At 55.7% G+C, this 19949-nt stretch overlaps 1 protein-coding gene across 6 annotated transcripts; it reads right to left on the reverse strand.

Moving 5' to 3' along the window:
• Window positions 1-883: 883 nt before the first annotated feature.
• Window positions 884-15426, reverse strand: ETV4 (ETS variant transcription factor 4). 6 transcript variants are annotated; one of them, XM_037144654.2, is made up of 13 exons: window positions 15255-15426; window positions 14629-14739; window positions 14353-14446; window positions 14088-14135; window positions 7558-7611; window positions 6011-6134; window positions 5361-5522; window positions 4864-5123; window positions 3013-3087; window positions 2792-2860; window positions 2449-2621; window positions 2073-2174; window positions 884-1722 (listed from the first exon to the last, which is right to left on the reverse strand). In XM_037144654.2, the coding sequence occupies exons 2-13, from the start codon at window positions 14686-14688 to the stop codon at window positions 1498-1500; spliced, it is 1446 nt and encodes a 481-aa protein (XP_037000549.2). In that variant the 5' UTR covers window positions 14689-14739; window positions 15255-15426; the 3' UTR covers window positions 884-1497. The 6 variants fall into 6 exon arrangements, with proteins under 6 accessions (XP_037000549.2, XP_037000552.2, XP_037000548.2 ...); XM_037144657.2 differs by having other exon boundaries at window positions 5361-5504; window positions 6011-6137; XM_037144653.2 differs by having other exon boundaries at window positions 6011-6137.
• Window positions 15427-19949: the final 4523 nt, after the last annotated feature.

The raw sequence follows: 19949 nt of genomic DNA on the forward strand, positions 1-19949 counted from the left end.
CTTCGGGTGGAAGCGGGGCCGGCATTCACGAGGACCTGCGGCCCGGGCTCGGAGTGGCTGTGGCTCTGACTTAACTGGAGGAGCCTGGCTTCTGGAAAGCTATCCCCTAGAGCAGGGGCCGCAACTGCCCTATTAGTAACCTCCACAGCCACCCCTCTGTCCGGATTGCTCAGTCACACCCACCTCTAGATGTCACTGCTTTCCCAGCCCTGCCTTTCCCACTCACCCGCGGAAGACTCGGTCAGGGTTCCAATCTCTCCCAGGTATGGGCAAGGGAAGTCTAAGTTTCCTGTTTCCCTCCTCCCCAGAGATCTAAAGTCCTTTTCCTAGTGACCAGAACCCAGGGCTCGTTCCAGCCTCTCCCTTCACCTTCTTGCCTGGGGGTGCCTTCCCCTCCTCCAGACCCTCTGCCAACTTTCATCCTCCAGCAGAAATGGCAACTTGGGGCCATGGCAGGAGCTGTGGGGGCGGGCAGGCGTGCAGTTAGGGTGTACGCGAGTGGTGGGGCTCACGGGAGCAACTGTGGTCACGGAAGCCACAGGCCAACCACTTGCTGCCTGAGCAAGCCCCGGAGGCCTCACCCACACTGGGGGCGGCTGTAGGAACCACGCTGCAGGTGACCAAAAAGCACTGGGCTAGATTTCAAAGTACCCGGTGTGCAGTACTCTGGGATTCTCACGATGGTCCCAGGAGGGGAAAGGGCACGTTATCACTGAGCCCATGAGCCTGTTTTTCCGAGGGGAAGTCGGGTGAACTGTCTTTTCCCAAGAACCCACTCGTAACCTAAGTGTCGGGGTCAGGCCCCAAACTCTGATCATCTGCCCCAGGGCCCAGCTCTTTCCAACCCCAGGTCTTCGCTTGGGCAGCAAAGAGCACACAGGAGAACAGGAGACTTGGGGGCCTTTATTAGGGGCTGGCAGATGGGGCGGAGGTGGAGGTGACATCCCCAGGCCTGGGCCTAGGAACAGCAGAGCAGAGGGCCTTCAGAACAGGCACCCAGGCCCCCTTGCCTCCACCAGCAACCCCGCCCCCATCCCAGGTCCTTCCTCTAGCCTCCCCCTGCCTCTGGGACCACAGAGCACCAAGAACCGGCAAGCAAGCAGGACCCTCGGGGGCAGGGGCCGCAGCTTGCGGTGGAGCACAGGATCCCGGCTTCCGCCTCCCGCCAATCCGGGGAGTTCAATGCAACCTTCCCCACCAGGATAAAGCGGGGGCATTCCTTCTTTGCTCCCCGGAACAAACTCTTGTTTTCTGTGTTGGGCCTTTAAGCTGAGCCTGGGAAAAGGCCAGAGGTGAGACCCCCAGGAGTTCCTGAGACTCCACCTTTGCACGTGCGTTGTCTCCACTTTTCCTTCCCACGGACTTGGGTGAGCAGCTCAGAGCCAGTGGGGATTTGCTCCAAAGACATCTGTGGATTTCAGAGTGAGGGTTCCCCTAACACCGGACTCATCTATATGTACACAGGGCAGCAGGTGCCAAGGGGGCAGCTGCTAGGGGCTAGTAGGAGTAGCCACCCTTGGGGCCAAAGGGCTGGGTGGGGCCAGCCAGCTCTGGGAGGTAGGCGGGGCTCTCGTCCAAGTGGGACAAAGGAACTGTGTCCTCCTCACTGACTGGCCTGTCAAACTCGGCCTTGAGAGCTGGACGCTGATTGTCCGGGAAGGCCAGAGAGAAGAGGGCCTCGGGCTCGCACACAAACTTGTACACGTAACGCTCACCAGCCACCTGTGGGAAGAGAGGGGCTGGGTCAGTCTTCCTCTGCCCAGGTCACTGGAGGGCTGGGGGATGGGGCCAGGCAGGTGTGTGGGGTACAATTCTCTCCCATACTGGTTCCTCTAAGTAGCCACCTTCCTTTTCCTGTTCACCTCTAATCTCAATCTCTCCATGTGTTGGGTTCTCAGTTAAGATTGAGCACTCTTTTGGGACAGAGAAACCTTGGGGTTGTCTACAACTCATCCCTCCTGACTGCTTCATTACCTGCTCCTACAAACTCTCTGAGAATGCTCTTCTGTCCCCTGTCCCCATCACCTTTCCGCCTGCCCCACCCTCTTGTCCCTGAACCCTTAGCCCCTGACCTTCTGCATGATGCCTTTCTCATAATAGTATCGGAGTGAGCGGCTCAGTTTGTCGTAATTCATGGCCGGCCGGTTCTTCTGGATGCCCCAGAGCCTGGCGACCTGCGGGGAACAGGAGGGTTTCGGGATGGCGATGCTGGCTCAGCAGAGGAAAAACGGGGTGGGGGCAGGGCGGAAAGAACACTTGAGATTCTTAGTGCCAAATGCTGAGCTGGTCCTGCAAGGAGGCACCAGCCCACAGACCCAGGTTTGGTAAGAATTCAGGTTAGGTAAAGGACGGTAACGGTGAAGACACATATCCCACTGTCCACAGGCTCTCTCGTCTCCAGGCCCCAAAGCTGTGGGGAGCAGAGGGGGGGACATCCCAGAGGCCCACCTCCTCAGGCTCAATTAGTTTGAACTCCATCCCCCGGCCTGTCCAGGCGATGAAGTGAGCATTTGTTGGGTCATCCAGCAGGGCCACCAGAAACTGCCACAGCTGCAAGGCACCCCGGCGCTGGTAGGGCGGTCCCTCTCGGAATGCTCCAACCCCTTCCTGCTTGATGTCTCCTGGGGAACACGAGAAAAAGGGGTACAGGGTTTGCGCCTTCGGCTCCCCCAGGCAACCTTCCTCTCAGGGGCCTTTCCAGGCCCTTGGTCATGAAATGTCATGTGATTCCCAGGTGACCCAGCCAGAGGGCATGGATAAGACCCCTCTCATGAACAGTCACCTCTCTGACCTTCAAATTTCTCAGGGACGACACAGACATCATCTGGGAACGGTCGCACAGGTTTCTCATAGCCATAGCCTGGGGGAGGGAGTTGGGGGCCACTCAGGTCTGGGGCTTCACTGATGAGACCCCAGAGTGTCTACAGGGACTCCTGGCCAGGAGACCCTCCCCCATGGCAGAACTCCCTCTCCCGGCTTGGAGGGCTCGGGGCGAGGACAGGGCCGCCTTACCCAAGGTCCCGTCGCCCGGAGAGGGCCCAGGAAAACCCTCTGGGTGAAGGTACATTGAGGCACACCCAGGGACATCTGGGGGTAGAGAAAGAAGGGTGGCGTTACGGGTGGCTGGGGTGGAGATGGGGGCAGCAGGCTACACACATGTAAGAACTTGCTGCCAGCCTGCTTTCTGGTCCTGTTCCTGGCTGCCTGCCTGCCAGCGGTCCCACGGGAAGTCCACCCCGAGTGGGTGTGAGGCTGGAACCCCTCAGTTTGGGGGCTGGGGCCAGGTAAAGCTGTTCCACAAGGCCCAGGATTCCAGGGAGCAGCTGTTTCCTGTGAGTTTAAGGGGAGGAGGGAGGGATAGAGATGAACCTCCGGGGAAAGGGTTCAGTGTCCGGGGCTAAGACTCCCTTGGAATGGGCTAATCTCCGGTCAGCAGGTCAGATTCCCTGCCCAGTATGTGTGTGAGGGAGGGGTGAATGGAGGAGAGGAGGGTGAGGAGGGTGAGAGAGTGGGGAGGGAAAGAGACTGCATGTATCTGTATCCGGGGAAGAGGCAGCGCGCACCGGCCGGAGTTTTTTTCGAGTCTTACAGCAGAGCACATTCCACTCCATTTCATTCCATTCCATAGGACTGAAACCTCCCCAATCCACCTGGAGGAAGTTGCTAGTGTGAAGCCACCCCTTCAAGTTCCAGCCCCTTTGGCCCTACCCCCTCCACTCCCACCTATGAATGAGATGGTGAAACCTGACACCTCCGGGAGGAGGCAGGAGGGTGGGCTCATTCATGCAACCATTTTGTGAATGGAATTCCTGACTCCATTCAGAGGAAGCTGAAGGGGGAGGGGCAGGAGTTCAAGGGCATGTAACATGATCTCCTCCGGTCTACAGCCTTTGAAGGTCAGCAGCAAGAGCGTCTCCCTCCTCTTTCCTGCATCTCACCGCCAGGCATGGCTCAGACTTATGCCTGGGGTTGAGGAGAGGTGCACCCTTCTGGTTCTCACTCGGGTGGGTAGCCTAAGGGTTTGTGGTTCATTCCCCTGCCCCTAAAATGACTGGGCATCAAAAAAAGGGAAATTCGAAAGCTCTGGCCAGCTCTGAGACTACTCGAATAGCTGAATTTATTTTTCTCATGCAAGTTTGCATAGAAGCTCAAATGTGGGGATGCTAACAATGTAACAAGCCAAGGTTTTCTGGACTCTTCCCGAGAACGCCCTCCCTCTGCATTTGGGGCTTTAAAGTACAGCTATTTGTGAATATGGCTGAACGCATCCCACTCAGGTCAACACCAGGTGGAACTAGAATTTACAGCAGTCCCTACTTCCGGTGTCCAGCTCCGGCCAGGAGGGCGGGTCATCCATCAACGGTTGCGGAAACCACATATTAACCCTGATTCCCAGGTGGGAACTATGAGCCTGGCTAGTTTTCAAGTTCACGGTTCTCTTCATTCAGATCTCTTTGTATTTTTAAGTGTCTGGGGACAGGGGACAACCTACTCATCTTACTCATCTTTGTACCCTCCAACTCCACACATTCACGTTCTTGAACAGTACTTTGGCCTCCATGGGTAATTAAACCCCCACACACCTGCTAAGTAGACGTGGAAAGAAATGCCTTAACTTTCCTAGTAAGTCATATACTGCTTGAGGGCAAGGACCTACATCCCACTGATCTGAATATAAGTTTCGCTGACTGAAAAATGACAATTCTTTCGCAGTTATGAAGGAAAAGCGAATGAGTTAGATTTATGAACCAGTAAAAGGATAGGAAGGTAAAAAAAACTTTCAGAAAGACATTCTGGGGGTTATCACATGCCACCCCACCCAGCAACCTCACCCCAATCCCTCCCACCTGCAACGTCTCTTACCCGAGTCGTAGGTGAAGTCCGGCTGCTCTTGTTTGATCACCACCCCCGCCCCTGGGTACCTGTGCCCATTGACCCCACCCTGGCCCATGGCCAGCTGTTCGTACAGGGGGTCAAGGTATTCCTGCTTGAAGCTCTGCTGGGGGTAGGGTGGGCAAGGCTCTGACAGCTGGTGTTGGTAGGGGGCGGGGAGGGGCTCCCGGCCCCCTCCCTGAGAGGATGTGAAGGAGTGGCAAATATCCACGGGCTGCTGGAAGAAGGAGCTGGATGTGGTTGGAAGGAGAAGGAAGAGAATATGAGATGGAGCCCTTCTCGCGCCTGCCACTCCCAGAGCTCGCAGAGGAGGCTCCAGTGGGGGTGTGTGTGTGTGGGGGGGGTGTCAATATCCCTTCCTCCCTGCCCCCACCCACCATGTCAGGGCTCTGAGGGCAGGTGCGAACACTCTGGGATTGGGAGGGAACTGCCAAGATCTGGGCCCACATTCCGGGGGTTCTCCTTACCTATGCTCCCCGTGGTACCCATGGCCAGGGTGGGGCTGGGAGGTGCCAGAGGATCTCAGAAAAGTCCGCTGTTCTGCTCGGGGAAAGGGCTGCAGGGGCGACTGTCCGGGGGCACCAGGGGCGGGGGACTTGATGGCGATTTGTCTAGGAGGGTCATAGGCACTGGAGTTGAGGGGGAGACAGGGGTGAGGGGGGCAGAGAAGCTGGGCAGGCAGGCCTCTCTGTACCCTTCGTCCATCCCCAGAGACGTGAGGGCAAAAGGATTATAGAAGAAGAGGGGGGGCTGCTGGGAAAGGAATGGCACGAGCCAGCCTCGACCCCAAATGAACTCTTCTTCCTCTTTCATAGAAGCTGAAACTGGGTGTAGTCGTGCGAACACCTCTCTCCAGCCCAGAGCCACTGGGGTGGGTGGGACAGTGGTGGCTTTAGCGGAGACAGACTCAGCCCTGGCCTTAATAACACACATCCCCGACCCCCCTCTGCTGCGGTTTTCATCCTAGCCACTCAGAGGAAATCCTGAGCTGTACTGCTCCCTGACAGGAGCTCAGAAGTCCTTTCTGTTGTCTAACTTGCATCCCAACTGCTGCCTCTGCTTGGGAGTGCTCCTTCCCTCCTCCATCCTGCCCTTCCCGGGGCACCAGGGCGCTCACCTGGAATAAAGGCACTGCTCGCCATGATGGTAGGGGAGTGGCGGCTTCCTGCTGCAGGACAGGGCCGGGTCTGTGCGGGGGCTCTGGGGCTCCTTCTTGATCCTGGTGGTGGGGCTGTGAAAAGCTACTGCGGGGGGGGGGGGGTTAGGGGGAGGGGGAGAGCAGGGCCAGAGCGTGTCAGGGAAGAGGCAGGAAGAGCGTCTAACACCTTCTGCTCTCTGAGGACCAGCTGGGTGATGGGTACAGCCTCCTCCCTCTCTGGGTTTCAGTTTTTAGAGGTTCATAGTCAGACACTTTGAAGAAGTTTGGCTATTTACATTATGTCTAGTTTTATACATCAGGCAGATGCCTGGTATTAACCAAAGAAACAGTCTAGAGTTAAACATGTAATGTAACCCCTAACCGCCCCCCCAAAACACCTTTGTCGGGGTGAGCACCTGTAATCTAGGGCCTGCGGTTTTCCTGAGTGCCCTGGAAAATTCCAAGGGAAAGAAGCGTTTTCTAGCCCTGGCTGGTGTAGCTCAGTGGATTGAGCACGGGCCTCCGAACCAGACAATCGCAGTTCGATTCCCAGTCAGGGCACATGCCTGGGTTGCAGGCCAGTTCCCAGTTTCTCTCCCTCTCTCCTTCCCTTCCCCTCTAAAGATAAATAAATAAAATCTTAAAAAAAAAGAAGCGTTTTCTTATTTGGGGCTGTACAGAATCTTTTTTTTTTTTCTGATTAAGGCTGAAGATGAGCCCACCTGCACGTCAGCTGACTAGCACCGTACACATGCTCCTAATTAGCTGTGAAGAACCTTGGCCTTTCCTGTGGCCCCCGCTGGGTCCAGAAAGCCCGGCCACCAGGCAGAGCAGCAAAGAGTTGGCTCCCAGTTGACAGGGTGAGATTCCATCTCCTTGCCATTGGGTCTGATGCCTGTAATCAACTGTTCTATCACCTGCCGTTTTTGATGATCTGTGCCCTGTTTCATTCCATCAATGAAGGCAAAGTATCTGACATTAAAGCAGGATTCTTCAACAGCGGCACTATGGCCATTTGGGCCAGATAATTTCTTGTTGCGGGGGTGGGGGTGCTATCCTGAGCGTCGTATGGTGTTTAGCAGCATTGCCCAGCCACTACCCAGGGGTGCCAGTAGCATCTCCCTCCAGCTGTGGCAACCAAGCATGTTTACAGACATTGCCACACCTTGGGGGGATGGGGTGGCAAAACGGCCCCCAAGTTGCATGAAAGTAGCTGAGAATGGTGGAACTGGACTGAGCCCCTATCTCAGAAATAAGGGAACAGAGACTCAGAGAGATGAAGCGTGTACTCCGAGCTCACACAGCCAGAACGGAGAAAGCCCCGATTTGAACCAAGGTCTTCATCTCCTACTTGCTGCCTTGGTCTTTAAGTCCAAACCCAAGAATGGGGTACCCTGCCCTTTAGGGGGGAGCCCACCCCTTTCTCTGGGAGAGAACAAGTTGATCTCTTGTCACTCTCTGTCCCTATGACTCATTTCCTGCCCTTCCCCACTCCCCATCCCCTTTACCCAGGGCCCTCTACTCACGGTTTTCTGAGTGGAAATCAGGAACGAACTGTTCATCACTGTCTGGTACCTGAGCTGTGGAGAGAGGTCAGAGGTGAGCCTGGGATGGGAAGCCCTGGCTGGCAGCCCCTGGGGGATACAATTAAGGCATAACCCTGCAGACCAGCACTGGTCCAGGAGAAACCAGCCTTCCCTGGAACACAGGCTACTCCACACCAGGTCCTAGTGCCCTCCGTCTCTGGGCTGCATTAAGACCCTGGAGGGGAAGCTGCAAATTCCCAGAACCTGTCCGAGCAGATTCCAGTCTTTTCCTGGGTGCTTTGTCTTTATTCCCTCTGCTTTTTCTGAAGTGCAGACAGCCCTGCCCCTCAGAGTTTACAAAGCTCTCAAAGCTGACGGCAGAGTCACATCTGGGATGGGCAGGCATTATAAAGAGAGTGATTCTGTAGATTTTGAATCCCATGGGGAGATTCTGAATCTAGGCTAAACCCAGGAATCTGCATTTTAGACAACCTCCAGGGTGAAATCTAGAAATCTAGATCCTGGGAAAGGAGACGGAATGGAGAGAAAAAGAAGGTGGTTTGAGAGAAGTAAAAAAGAAAAAGGAAGGATGTCCATGGGAGAGGAAGAGGCTGGGGACACTGCGAGGCCGAGAGCCTCATCCCTGTGACGTGCAGCCGGAGGAGAGGAGGGCTCACCAGGCAGGGGAGTCAGAGGAGCATTCCCAGGGTGCCAGCGTGGGTGGATCTGGGTTTGGGGATTAGGCAGCAAAACTAAAATAGAACAGCAGCTCATCCTTGGCCTCCAACCTGGATATCCGGACTGATCTCTGGTTCTGACACCGGCCCGCCAACTCCTTCAGGTGGGCACACAGCTGTGTGCCTCCCCTGACCCCAGAGTCTCTGTCCATGTTTGCCCCTCTCTCAAGAATAGATTACGGTGGGAAAGGGGAGGTACCAAGCAAAACTTCGATAGTCCAGGAAGAGAGCAGCTTGAAGTGAGGCGATGAAGAGGAGCAGCCAAGGAGGCTGCTCTCACTGGACAGTGGGCAAGCTGATGGACTGAATGACCAGAACTGGGAATGGCTGGTGAGGGTGAGGGTCCGAGGAGACGGCTCAAGGACACCCTCACTTGTCCTAGCCCGTATGAATGCACACGGCGAGCTCTGCTGCTGTGCTCCTGGGCAAAGGCGCCAGTTTCTTCCCTGCATTTCAGCCACGGCTTCTAATCAGCTCCCTACTTCCACTCTCACATCCTATGTATAGTCAGTTGTTCTCCACAAAGCCGTCAGAGCGGTCTTTTTCTTACAACAGAAGTCAAATCACGTCTCTCCCTTACTTAAAGCATGGATCCCAACTCCTCCCCTCGGCCTGCAAGGCCCTGTGGGGTCTGATGCCGCTTACCTCCTGGGCCTGCCTCTCCGGGCCCTTTACTCTCTAGAGCTCTGGTCTCCTTTCGGGTCCTCGAAGCTGATCGGCTTGATTCCTCTTCCCCAGATCTTTGCCTGCCCATTCTTTTCTGGCCACTGATGTCTCAGTTCAGTTTGTCATCTCCTCAGAGACCTTCTCTGCCCACCAGACCAAAGTGGTCCCTTCCCACCCTTTCTCACAGCTGTTTTCTTTTTTCCCCAGCACGTATGGCTACAGAAACTTATTAACCTCTTTTTACATGTTTATTGTCCATCTCCTCTACCAGAAAGTTAAGCTTGCCAAGGGCAGGGGCTTTATCGGTCTTGTTCGTTCATCCTGTTCCCCGGTACCCCAGAAACAGGCTCTGCCTCAGAACGACCCTCAGAGCAGGGTTTGTGGACTCCGTGAATAAACATACAACGACCTCTGTCCGCAGGCTGGTGGCAGCCGGCAAGGTGGGCCTGGGAACAAGAGCTGCAGAGGTCCTTCCTAATGAGCCAGCTCTTCCTTCACCCTCAGGGCTCCGCCTCCCCACCAGCACGGCCTCCGGGGAAAGCCTCTCACAAGGGATGCTTTAGGCCGTGGCAGGAAAATTCTTCACCAACCTGCTTATTTAAGTATCAGAGGCACCAAGTGTTGTCAAACAGATGTTATAGATGGTTGGCTTCTTGACAGAGGGACAGGGAGGAAGGGGTTTAAGAATCAGGAGCCACCAGCAGCTAACGAACTTAGGAAGCGTGAGCAGGACACAGTTCTAAAGTGACCAAACGGATCAGTAGGACGTGAAACCCCTTGGCAAAAACAAAACACACAGGTGCACGTTTTCCGGGAGCACCACTAGGCACAAAGGCAGCCGTTCTCCAACTGGCCCCAATCAAGAATCTTGGGACATCGTTCACACAGGGATTCCCAGCCCGCCCCCCAATCTCATCCCACTGGTTGGGGCTGCGTCCAGGTGCAGGTTTGGGAAAACACTCCCCAGAGGAGCAAGGCCCTGGTTCAAAATCATGCTGTGTCCTCCGGCTGGACCACAGGGGCCTGGACTGGGGGGGTGGGGCGGGGAATGTGGGTATGTGTGACAGGAGCAGGATGAGCAACATTTCCCTCCCTGCTACTTAGGCAAGAAGGACCCTGAGGCAGACCCCTGGGAGGCTGAGCTCCTCCGCTGGGGCTTCATTAACTGCTGCTTTCTCCTGAGGTAATGGGCTGGAGGCGTCTCCTGCTGGCGTCACAGGCCAGCTCCCAAGACCCTAGAGAGCCCTAGGGGTCATCTTGCCTTTGCACCCACCTCAGGCCTGAAGGCCTGACCAGAAGCCCCTGTCCTCAGTCCACACCCCGAGAGAGGTGGTGCCATCCACCTCCCAGGGCCGGGAGAAATCAGAGGAGGCAAAAACGGGCTGGGGTGTGAACCCCAGTCCCTGGGTGGCCCTTCCCTAGACCACTGGCTTCTCCCGACCAGGCAGGAGGGGGCCTCGGGAGCTCAGAAACTGTTAGCAAAGATAGAAATAGGAACAGAGACACTGCCTCCCGTTCCTGGAGAGCAGGGGAATTTCTGATGCCCATGTTTGGTCCTGACTGAACGCCACTCTCTCTATTTGTTGATTTGGCTGAGTTCTGGCTGCCAAGGCCATGTGGCAGTCTTCCCCCAACTCCATCCTGGCACGAGGGTCGAGTTTATCTGCCCGAGGACAAGGCACGTGATGAAGGATAGGAAACGTGGCAAGTCAGCGTAATGCCGAAAGACAAAATTTTAGGGAACATCCCTTTAACAAGGAGAGGAGGGGCTTGGGACCTCCCAAGCAGGGCTCCCAAATTGGAAGGTTAAACCAGCCAAGCAGCTAAGCCCAGCCCAGGTTAGCCACCCACTGCACAGGCCCCATCACCCTCTCCCTTTCCTAGGGTCCAATCGCCGGGGAAAGGCGCCTCTTAAGGAGTCCTAGTGGAGAGGCAGGGAGCCACGCTCCAGAGCTTCTGCTCCAGCTTCAGCTCTCACCCTTACCCCGCCCCACCCCTGGCAGTCTCTGTACTGGAAGGAACCAGTTCTCTATCTATGGAGGGGACAAGAGCCTTCTAGAAGGGAAGGAGACAGAAATATGTAGAAGGAGGTATTGTAGCTAAGAGAGAAAAGGTGAAGGGATTAACCTCATGTCTCCCCACAACATGCTGAGGCACTGGCGTGCGTACAGGCGGATTCACACACACCCTAATTCCTTTCACTTCACAGCAGCACACGAGTGAAACACCCCCACGCACACCCTTCATGCACAGGGGCTCCTTTGGACGTATGAAGACAAAGGGGGAAGTCAAAGGGCAAGGAGACTGTAGACCTCGGAGGACTGGGAAGCAGAGGGGAGGGGAGACCTGTCCCTGTGAGAATCTCATAAAAGGTAGGGATCGTTCTCTTTCTAAATGACCCCCATTCCTGTGTGTGGGGAGTACCCCAAAAGTGGTACAGTGTCAGAGGGCTCAAGGGCCCCAGTGACTATTCCGTAGAGCTTCTGGGACTCCACGAACCCCAGCCTCACACAAAGGACATGCATGGCCCCGAGTCCACATTCCTTTCCACCAAATAGACCAAAGTCATTGTCCCCAAGGGCTTGCCACAGGCCAGGAAAGGAGCGCCAGACCAGAAGCAGTACACCTTCTACCATCACCGGGCACAGCCTGGGTTCAGCCTGCCCCCACCGGCATTTCCCTACAGCAGCCGATCCCTTCTCCAGCAGCTCATCAGACCCCAGGCACCCGAAACCAGACGTGCCCTCCTAGACTCAATTCATCCCCCTCACTCTGTCCAGACAACGCCCAACCCTGAAGATCTCTGAACTGCCTGCGCCCACAGAGCCCCACTCACACTCACCCCCAGTGATGCCTGGACACCAGACTCCGAACCCACAATCACACTGGCTGGATCCAACCTGGACATCTTCCCTGAATTTTTCACAATCCCTCCACTGCCCCCCCCCACACACACACACTCTGTGAGGTTCTGCTTCTTGTCTCCACATTGGGGCTTTGGGGGGAAAAATCAAACTGAGGGAGGGCGGTTGGACTCCGGCCCCATTCCTACTGATGCGCCCCATTACTGGCAAGTTTCCAAAGAAGCTAGCCCCTCCCTGCCACCCCGAAAGTCCCCCTGGGCTGTAGAGGTCACTGACCTGGTGGGAAGAGGCAGGAGAGGAGGCTGGGGTGCTGCTGGGACGGTGCAGGGGGACAGGGCCCCGGCAGCTGCATCTGTCTCCGCAGAGAGAGCGAGAAGGAGCGAGCGGCCTCAGCATCCCCCCCTCAGGCCTGGCCATCCATCGCCAGCTGGGAACCTGAGCTGCTCCCTCAGAAGGAAGGAGAGGGAACCAAGGAGATCCCAGCACCCACCCCTGCTCCGTCTTGCGATCCCCACCCCCACCTCCCCACCCACTGGATTTAAATGTACAGATGCTCCCAGGGCAGCAGCAGGAAACACACACTTGCTGTCACACTGACACATGCAGATAGACACACGTACAGTCTCTGGACCCCCACTGCCAAGGGGTGGGGCTTCCAAGGTTGAGAGAGGCGATGAGAACATTTTTCTCCCGTTCCCATTCTAAACCCAGGCACAAATGGACCAGCTGCTGCCAAAATGCCAACCTCCGAGCCTACCCCTAAATCACAGCTCCGGGAGCTGCCCATGGTGGGGAGCGCGGGGACCCTCAGCTGACAGACAAGGAGCCTGGCGGCCAGACAGAAATCAGGCGTTGGGAAAGGAAGTCTTTGAGAGGCCGTGGAAACTGACACCTCCGTGTTCTGCCGCTCCAGCCCAGCTCTGGAACCTCGGAGGGAAGCTCAGGAGGAGGATGGGCAGACTGGGCATAGGTCTGCTTTTAATTTGGAGCCGGGCACCCAGGACTTGCAGAGTCAGGAAGACATGCACAATACCCTCACACCCCCAGATCCCTTCAGCACCCGAGTAGCCGGTGAACCCTGAATTCCACAAAATGTCTCGAGCATTCGCTCTGTGCTCAACAGTCATTCTGTTCACATAGGTTTGGGGGGGTACCAAGTGGTCAAGACAGATCTAGTCTCATTCCGAGGCTCTAATCAGGGTCTTCCCCTTCTACCCCAAGCTCTTGTAGAGGGTTCCAGTGGAGCTGGGTTGCAGCTTTAAAAACATGGCCAAGGGTACCCAGGCAGAGGGCTGGGGAGATTCTAGGAAAGAGAACCCCTTCGAAAAGGCATTCCTAGTGTGGTCTCTCGGTGTTCAGAGTGTTAAAGGGACCCTAAGATGGGGGTGTTAACCCTTCTCTCTCATAGACTATCTAAACATCATTAGCCTTCTACCTGCAGCCTGGCCAGCGACACCCTCAGGACCCACGAAAATACACCAATAACTCCAACCAGGAGACCCCCAGAACACACTTCCCCACTGAGCCAAGGCCCAGCTCCTGACCCCACCTCAGCCAGCTTGCAGCTACAGCTGACCCCCTGGGAAACAAGCAGGGGAATTTGCCTGGGCTGGAGGAATACAGGAGGGAAGGAGGAAGGAGGATCGTTGCCATCAGAATTACAATCAAGGCTATTGGGGGGAAGGAGGGGCTCTAAGCCATCTGACAAAGTGCTGCAAAAAAGAATTATTTAAACTTTTGTTGTTCTGTGGCTCAGACAGAAATTTGTCTGGCACTAGTAGCTGAGAAGAACAGAAACCAAGGGTTTAGGTAAAAATCAATGTTTTGGCAACTCCTGAAGATAGGTAACAAATTAATTGCTCTTTCTCCTCATCCTCTTCTTCCTCACACCCCTTCCCCCGCAACACACCCCAACACACACCTCAGCTGGGTGGCTGCTGCCAAACAAATTTTGCAAATGAAAATTTCAACCAGGAAAACGGGCCTGGGGCCAAGTTCCATTCAAACAAGCAAATACCCCACACAATGGTCTGATTCATCCCCAGGCCTAGTTACACAAGCCTGGCTCAGGGTAGAGAAAATAAATATCTATATAAGTGTCCACATTGGGCTCTGGGGAGAGCAGAAAGGCTGAGGACTTGGGGAGGGGGCCTTGGAGAGCTTCATGAGGCCAGGGAGAGAGGAAGTGGGCTAGGCGGAATACCGGGGTAGAGAGTACCCCCCCCACCACCACAGTAATAGAAAATGTCTCGAAACTACTCACCTTCAGCGAGCCACGTCTCCTGAAAGTGACTTAGATCCTGGAAGAGATCTGAGGGGTGAATAATGGAATTGGAGGTGAGGTGGAGGTGATGTGAGAGAGAGGGAGCCTCAGTGAGCCCCACGAGCCCCCGTGGGGTAGCAGGGGCCCAGAATGATCAGAGTCCCTTGGAGGGTGAGTCTTTTTGTCAAAAGGGCTGGGGCTCCAAGATCGGTCCTCTGGGCGTCTGTGGTGGGAGGGGTCGCGGTTTGTCTCTCTGGCTCTTTACCTTCGGAGTCAGGGGGCGGCAGGGAACCGGGGTCCATGAGCTTCCCCTGCGGGACCATCAGCGCTTCGCGCAAGCTCCCATTTCCGGGTGATTTCTGCGGGAAAGGGGGAGAATGCCCCAGAATCACCCTGAGGCCGGCTGACCAAGGGGGTGGGACTGGGTTCCCGGGGTGACTGAGGGGCCGGGCAACCCTGGACCCCTCTAGGATCGTGGGGAAGGGGCTATGCGGCGGAGTGCAGGGCAGGGGCGGGCGTGGAGGCAGGCGCGGCGGCTCACGCTGCAGAAGGTGTAGGGCACTTGCTGGTCCAAGTATCCGCCTTTCATCCTCCGCTCCATCCGGCCGCTCCCTCCGGCCGTAAGTCCCGGGCCCCGCGCGGGGGCAGAGACCTGGGGGCGGGGGAGGGGGGGCTGCGTTCGCACTCCGTCCCAGGCAGGCAGCGGGGTGGGGGTGGGTAAGGGCGACGGGGAGGGAACGGTCCCCAGGCTCTGGGTCCGACGGCAAAACTTCTCCGACTCACTCAGGCGATGCGGGGGGGTTTCCGCCTGCTGAGCTGAGCGCCGCCACCACTCCCCTCCCTCCAAAGGAGGTCCCACCTGCTCCTGGGAGTCGGGGTCGCTGTTTCTGCTGCTTTCTGCAGCCCTGCTCTGCCCAGGCTCGGTTACATAAGACGTGTGTGTGTGTGCGTGTATGTTCGTGTGTGTGTGCGCGCGCGCGCTGGAGCGCGGAAGAGCAGGCGAGGCGCGCACCATTCGCTCGCCCACAACTCCTGCGCCCCCTCCAACTCCGTATCCAGCGCCTCCCACCACCCATCCTGGAATCTGCAGAGGTGGCGGTGAGAGTGTGGGGTGTGTTGGCGAGGCGAGGAATCACGGACACCCTCCCTCCCATTTCGCAGCCTCACCTGAGGCCGCAGTTTCTGTGCGGGAGCCGCGGGCGGGTCCCGAGCTTGCCCCGGGGCCGCAGCGAGGGCCGCGGGGCTGGGCGGGAGCGAGGCGGCCCTGGCCCTCGATCCCCAGCGCACCAGCTTATTTTCCGGGCGTCGCGGACAGTTGTGAGCCCGGAGGGGCCGCTGATTGGTGCATTTCCTTTGCCTCGGCTGCGGCTCTCTCTCCCCTGACCCCCCCTCCCCGTTCCCTTTGTTTCATTGACTTTTGTGAATGAAACCCCAAGGCCGGGCACGCCCGCCAATCCGGAGACTCGCTTGGCCAAGCCGGGGGGCGGAGTTTCCCAGCATCGGGGGCCAATCAGAACACAGGGACTGCTTCCCGGCTTCATTCACTGCTTGGGCTCTCATTCATAAAAAAATAAACTCGTGGTCGAAGTTCATTCAGAAAGAGCTGAGAGAAAAGGAGGGAAGCCAAGAACTGGACGGCTTCTCTGCGGGGCTCGGCAGTGGCCTTGGGTCTGAGGCTCAGCATGCCCCTCCGGATGGCGTGTGCACGCGTCTCTGTGCATCTGCTTGTACGTGGGAATGTAAACGTGTCTGTGTGCGCCCTGGGCGGAGGCAAGTGGACTTGTGTGCCCAGAGGAACAATAATAACTAGCATTTATGAAGAGCTCCTCTTCCACGTGCTCGTTTCATTCTCATAACCTAGCGAAGTGGCTGTATTGTCTCCATTTACAGAGGAGGGCGGTGACTCGGCTGAGGTCACTCAGTCAGCTTCTGGGGTTTACAGTTCACCATTGCCCCTGCTCTCCTGTGCGGCCCTTTAAGGCCACAATTAAATGAATTAAAGCTATGTGACAACAATTAATACACAGTAGGCACTCGATATACGTAAGCTGGCTTGGAATCCAGGGTTCTCCTCAGGGGTCTGTGGTCTGCAGAGCAGTTCTGTGACCCACTTTCTATTGATTGCCTCAGAGGCCCCAGCTTGGACCTCCGAAAGGACAGTTCTCTTCAGCCATCTTTCCTCATCCTGAAAGCAAACATAGGATATTAAGGAGCAAAAGCCTCAAGGGATCTGATGATCCGAGAGCGGGACTGGTTTCAGTACTAGCCGAAGAGCTGGTCATAGTCTCCATCACCTCATTTATTCACTTTATTTAATAAACATTTAGTGGGCCAGACACAGTGCTGGGTGCCAGGCAAGCAGCTGTGACCAAGACAAGCCCTTGGGAGTTGGGCTGCTTAGGCTGCAGCCCTGGGGACACAGGACATGAAGCCCCCCTGGCCTTTTTTTTGAGACAGTTCTCTGGGTCTAAAGTCTATGCACTTCTTTGAGGGGAGCCTGATTTTGCTTCCTGCCTGTTTGGAGAAGGAAATGACACATGTGAGCCCTTTCAGCTGGTCAGCGTCCGAGCAGGGACTAGAATACCAAACTTCTAGCATCTGTTTAGGGCTCATTCCATATCATTTTGGGAGAATGAAATTCAGTTTCCTCCTTTTTGTTGCTGAAATATTCTTTAAGGCTCGTGTCTACTGCCTCTCTTCTCCAGGAAGCCTTCCGGATAGCCTGAAGCAGTCCCTTAAGGACCCACAACATTCTTGCCTATATCTCTGGTGAATATCTTTAATTCACCAGATCTCTGGCAGAATATCTTTTATTCTGCCTCAGGATATAGTCTCCCCCAGGCAAGAAGAGCTCTCCAGGGCCTGGGGATTTCATTCACCTGTGTAATCCTTCCCCTAGCCTGCTTCTTGCTTATGAGGGTCCCATGAAATACCTGTTTGGCGAATAAGTACAATAAAGGCAAAACTAATGGAGCTTAGCAGGAACCCTGCCCAAGGGAAGAGAGACAAGCCCAAGCAGATCCCAGCTTTGGGCTAAATGGAACCAATTTAGGGAGGAGCTTGTGTCTCTGGGCCAAGAGAAGTGGGGGAGGAGGGCAGCGGGTTCTTCCGGAAGGCAGCTTTGGTGTGGCTTCGTGACAACGAAGGGAATTCCGGTGGGTCCCAGAGCTGGCACTCCGGCTGGGGGCTCTTTAGGGGCTCCCAGCTGGTTCTGAGTTCTCACCTTTTATGGAGAGTAACTGCTCCACTCCACTCCCCACTCAGGGACCTCCCCCTCTGGCTCAGCGTGCTGCTGGGTGGGAGAAGGTACCACTGCTGCCGTCACCCGGCCTCCCTTCAGCAACACCCAGACTCAGAACAGCGAGGTCTGCAGGGGGAACACCCGAGCGCCTTCCAGGGCTCCAGGCAGTTGGGAAAGCAGGGAACAGAGAGGCTGGAGCTTGCTGTTGGGAGTCACGTCACGATCACCACCATTCACTTGCCTTGCTCTGCTGCAAGGACTGCACCCACGTTCACTCGTGCGGTCCTGCGAGGCGTCGGCCCCATTTTACAGAGGAGGGAACTGAGGCCTGAAAAACACTCCTCAACCCCGAGGGTCTGCTCCACAGACTGAGGACACCTCAAACGGACTCACGGAGCAAGCCAGACGGGGCTCAAGCCTGAGCCAGAGAGTACACACTGCCTGACACCCTATCACATCCGTGGTGGGGGCCGCATAGGTAAATGTTTCCTTCCCTCTAGTATATTGAAGCTGGACTCTAACCAGTTTCCCAGGAGTCTAAATTATAAAATGCAAATGTGGGTTTTAGAAATGCAGATGTTCACACCAAGGCAGCTGAGGGCTTAGCTCTGGGATGTGAAAGAAGGGGAAGAGGCACCTGGATCAGACTAAGAAGCCTGAGAGTCTAATAGAAGCAGGCTCTCCCGGGGGGGGGGTTGGATAAGGGAGCGGCAGAGGGCTGGGTGACCTATACAGCCTGACTGTGAGGAAGGACAGAAATGTCTTCGAAGGCCTGGCTTCCTCAATGTCTGGAAGAGCTAAGAGTCCCAAGGCTTATTAAAGGATGGGGCTCAGAGGACAATGGAGGGACAGGTTGGTAAGGCCGGATGGATGAGGTGACAGGGTTAAGTAGTGCCCTACAGTCCTTTAGTGTCTGCCAGGTGTGACTTATCACCACAGGAATGAGCTGGAGAGCAGGGTCAGGGGGTGGGGATGGAGGAACATGGGGCCTTCCCATTGGCTGGTGAGTCAGGACCGCCAAGAAAAAAAAGTGCCGTTCTTGAACTTCTTTTTGACATGATCTCACAGCCCCACTTTCGCATGGCTTCCTCCAAACTGCCAGGGCTCTGAACCCAGAGACAATGGATGTGCAGCTTCCTGGAACAACCACCTACATCGGTCCGTGTGTGCGTTTGTGCATTTGCTTAGGGAAGGGCCTGTTGGGGGTCATCCCAGAGCAGGACTGTGAAGAACCACTGCTTTATGTCTTTTGCCACAGATGGCTTTACAAGATCACAGATCTTGTCAACAATGTATTACCTTGAAAATGGTTGGAAAGGTACTACTTTTGGAGAATGTGCTTGGGAGGGGGGTGGAACGACATTCTCCCTTGTTCCTCTCCACCTTCCGCTTAGCCTGAGATCTCTCTTGAGACTCCATAGAAAAGGGGTCCCTCCCTCCAGGCAGCTGGCCAAGGAGCATGTCAGGCTAGCAAGGGAAGGTACAGGAAAAGCTGGCACCCTGCTTGGCTCCGGAGGGCACCCTGGCAGAGGAGAGCCATCTTAGGAGAAAAGACGGAGAGAGTCGGCCTTGAGTGGAGCCTGGGCCTCTCTTTCCCTAGTGTTGTGGGGTGGGATGTCTTTAAGAACCAGGAGGAGACGATTATCCCAGCCTGACTCCCTGGGCATCTCCTGCTGCAGATGGACCCAACGGCCAGGATTTTGCGGTCAGGGTTCCAGTTCCCTCATCGGGGGTGACAGCTGTGATATTCTCAGGAGCAAAGCAATGGACACAAGGACACTGATTGGCCACGCCAGTCCCCGGGGAGATTTTCCTGTTCCTCCAGTGGAGTCACCTTTTCGGGGCCATATGGGAGCTTGTCAGTACCCAAGGAGGAGTGCTGAAATATGTTTAAACAAGGCCGAGTAAACATGTCCTCCTTTGTTCTGGAGTATTGTTCCAGGAGGAAAGGTTGAGCCTGATGCTGGGAATAGAGTCTGAGGCCGAAGAGAGAGACCAAGGGTGCCCCGAGGAAAGTAATTCTTATTTTTCGAGGGTGCTGGTGACGTCAGCGTTTTGTATTTGCTTCCTCCAGGACCCGCCCCAAATGCAAAGTCCTCCTAGTCCTGTTCTGTCTCTTCCTCTGTCGATTCGGATTTCAACCCTCTGCTTTTAGATGGAGCACCCCAGCTCCAGGACCGGACCCCAGCTCCAGGACCGGACCTCTCTGAAAGCTGCAGGATAGAAGCTTCTATTTTTCTCTAGGAAACTTTTCCCTTTCTTTTGAAGAGTGACACATGGACAAGTGTCAGTGGATTGAAGGATGACAATGGAATCCGTGCCAGCTGGGCCGAGTCCAGGATGCTCTGTTTTTTAATTAAGTGTGGGCTTGAATTATGAGGACCACAGCTCCCTCTGGGAGGGGCTCTGCCAAGGGAAGGTGATTTCTTTCTTTAAAGATTAAACGCCCGTTTATTCCACTTAATCTCCCTCGGTTCTCTGAGAGTGTCTATATTTGCTTTTGTCACCACGAATAATGGGCGATCCAGTGGATGTCCCAGCTCGCTAAGGGCGGCTGCAGGGAGCCCCACAGCTGGCAGGAGCCTGGGAACTTGACTCATCCCGGACTCTTTTTTCAGGAA

Source organism: Artibeus jamaicensis, unplaced genomic scaffold (assembly GCF_021234435.1).
Source record: "Artibeus jamaicensis isolate MK-2021 breed Jamaican fruit bat unplaced genomic scaffold, CSHL_Jam_final contig_2259, whole genome shotgun sequence".
Taxonomy (NCBI): Eukaryota; Metazoa; Chordata; class Mammalia; order Chiroptera; family Phyllostomidae; genus Artibeus; species Artibeus jamaicensis.

Coding starts and splice junctions, on each gene's coding strand:
- ETV4 (XM_037144653.2), bottom strand. CDS start 14,688: ATGGAGCGGAGGATGAAAGGCGGATACTTGGACCAGCAAGTGCCCTAC. Junction 2,622..2,791: donor CGTCCCTGAGAAATTTGAAG/GTCAGAGAGGTG, acceptor CGTGTTCCCCAG/GAGACATCAAGCAGGAAGGG. Junction 1,723..2,072: donor AGAAAGGCATCATGCAGAAG/GTCAGGGGCTAA, acceptor CTCTTCCCACAG/GTGGCTGGTGAGCGTTACGT.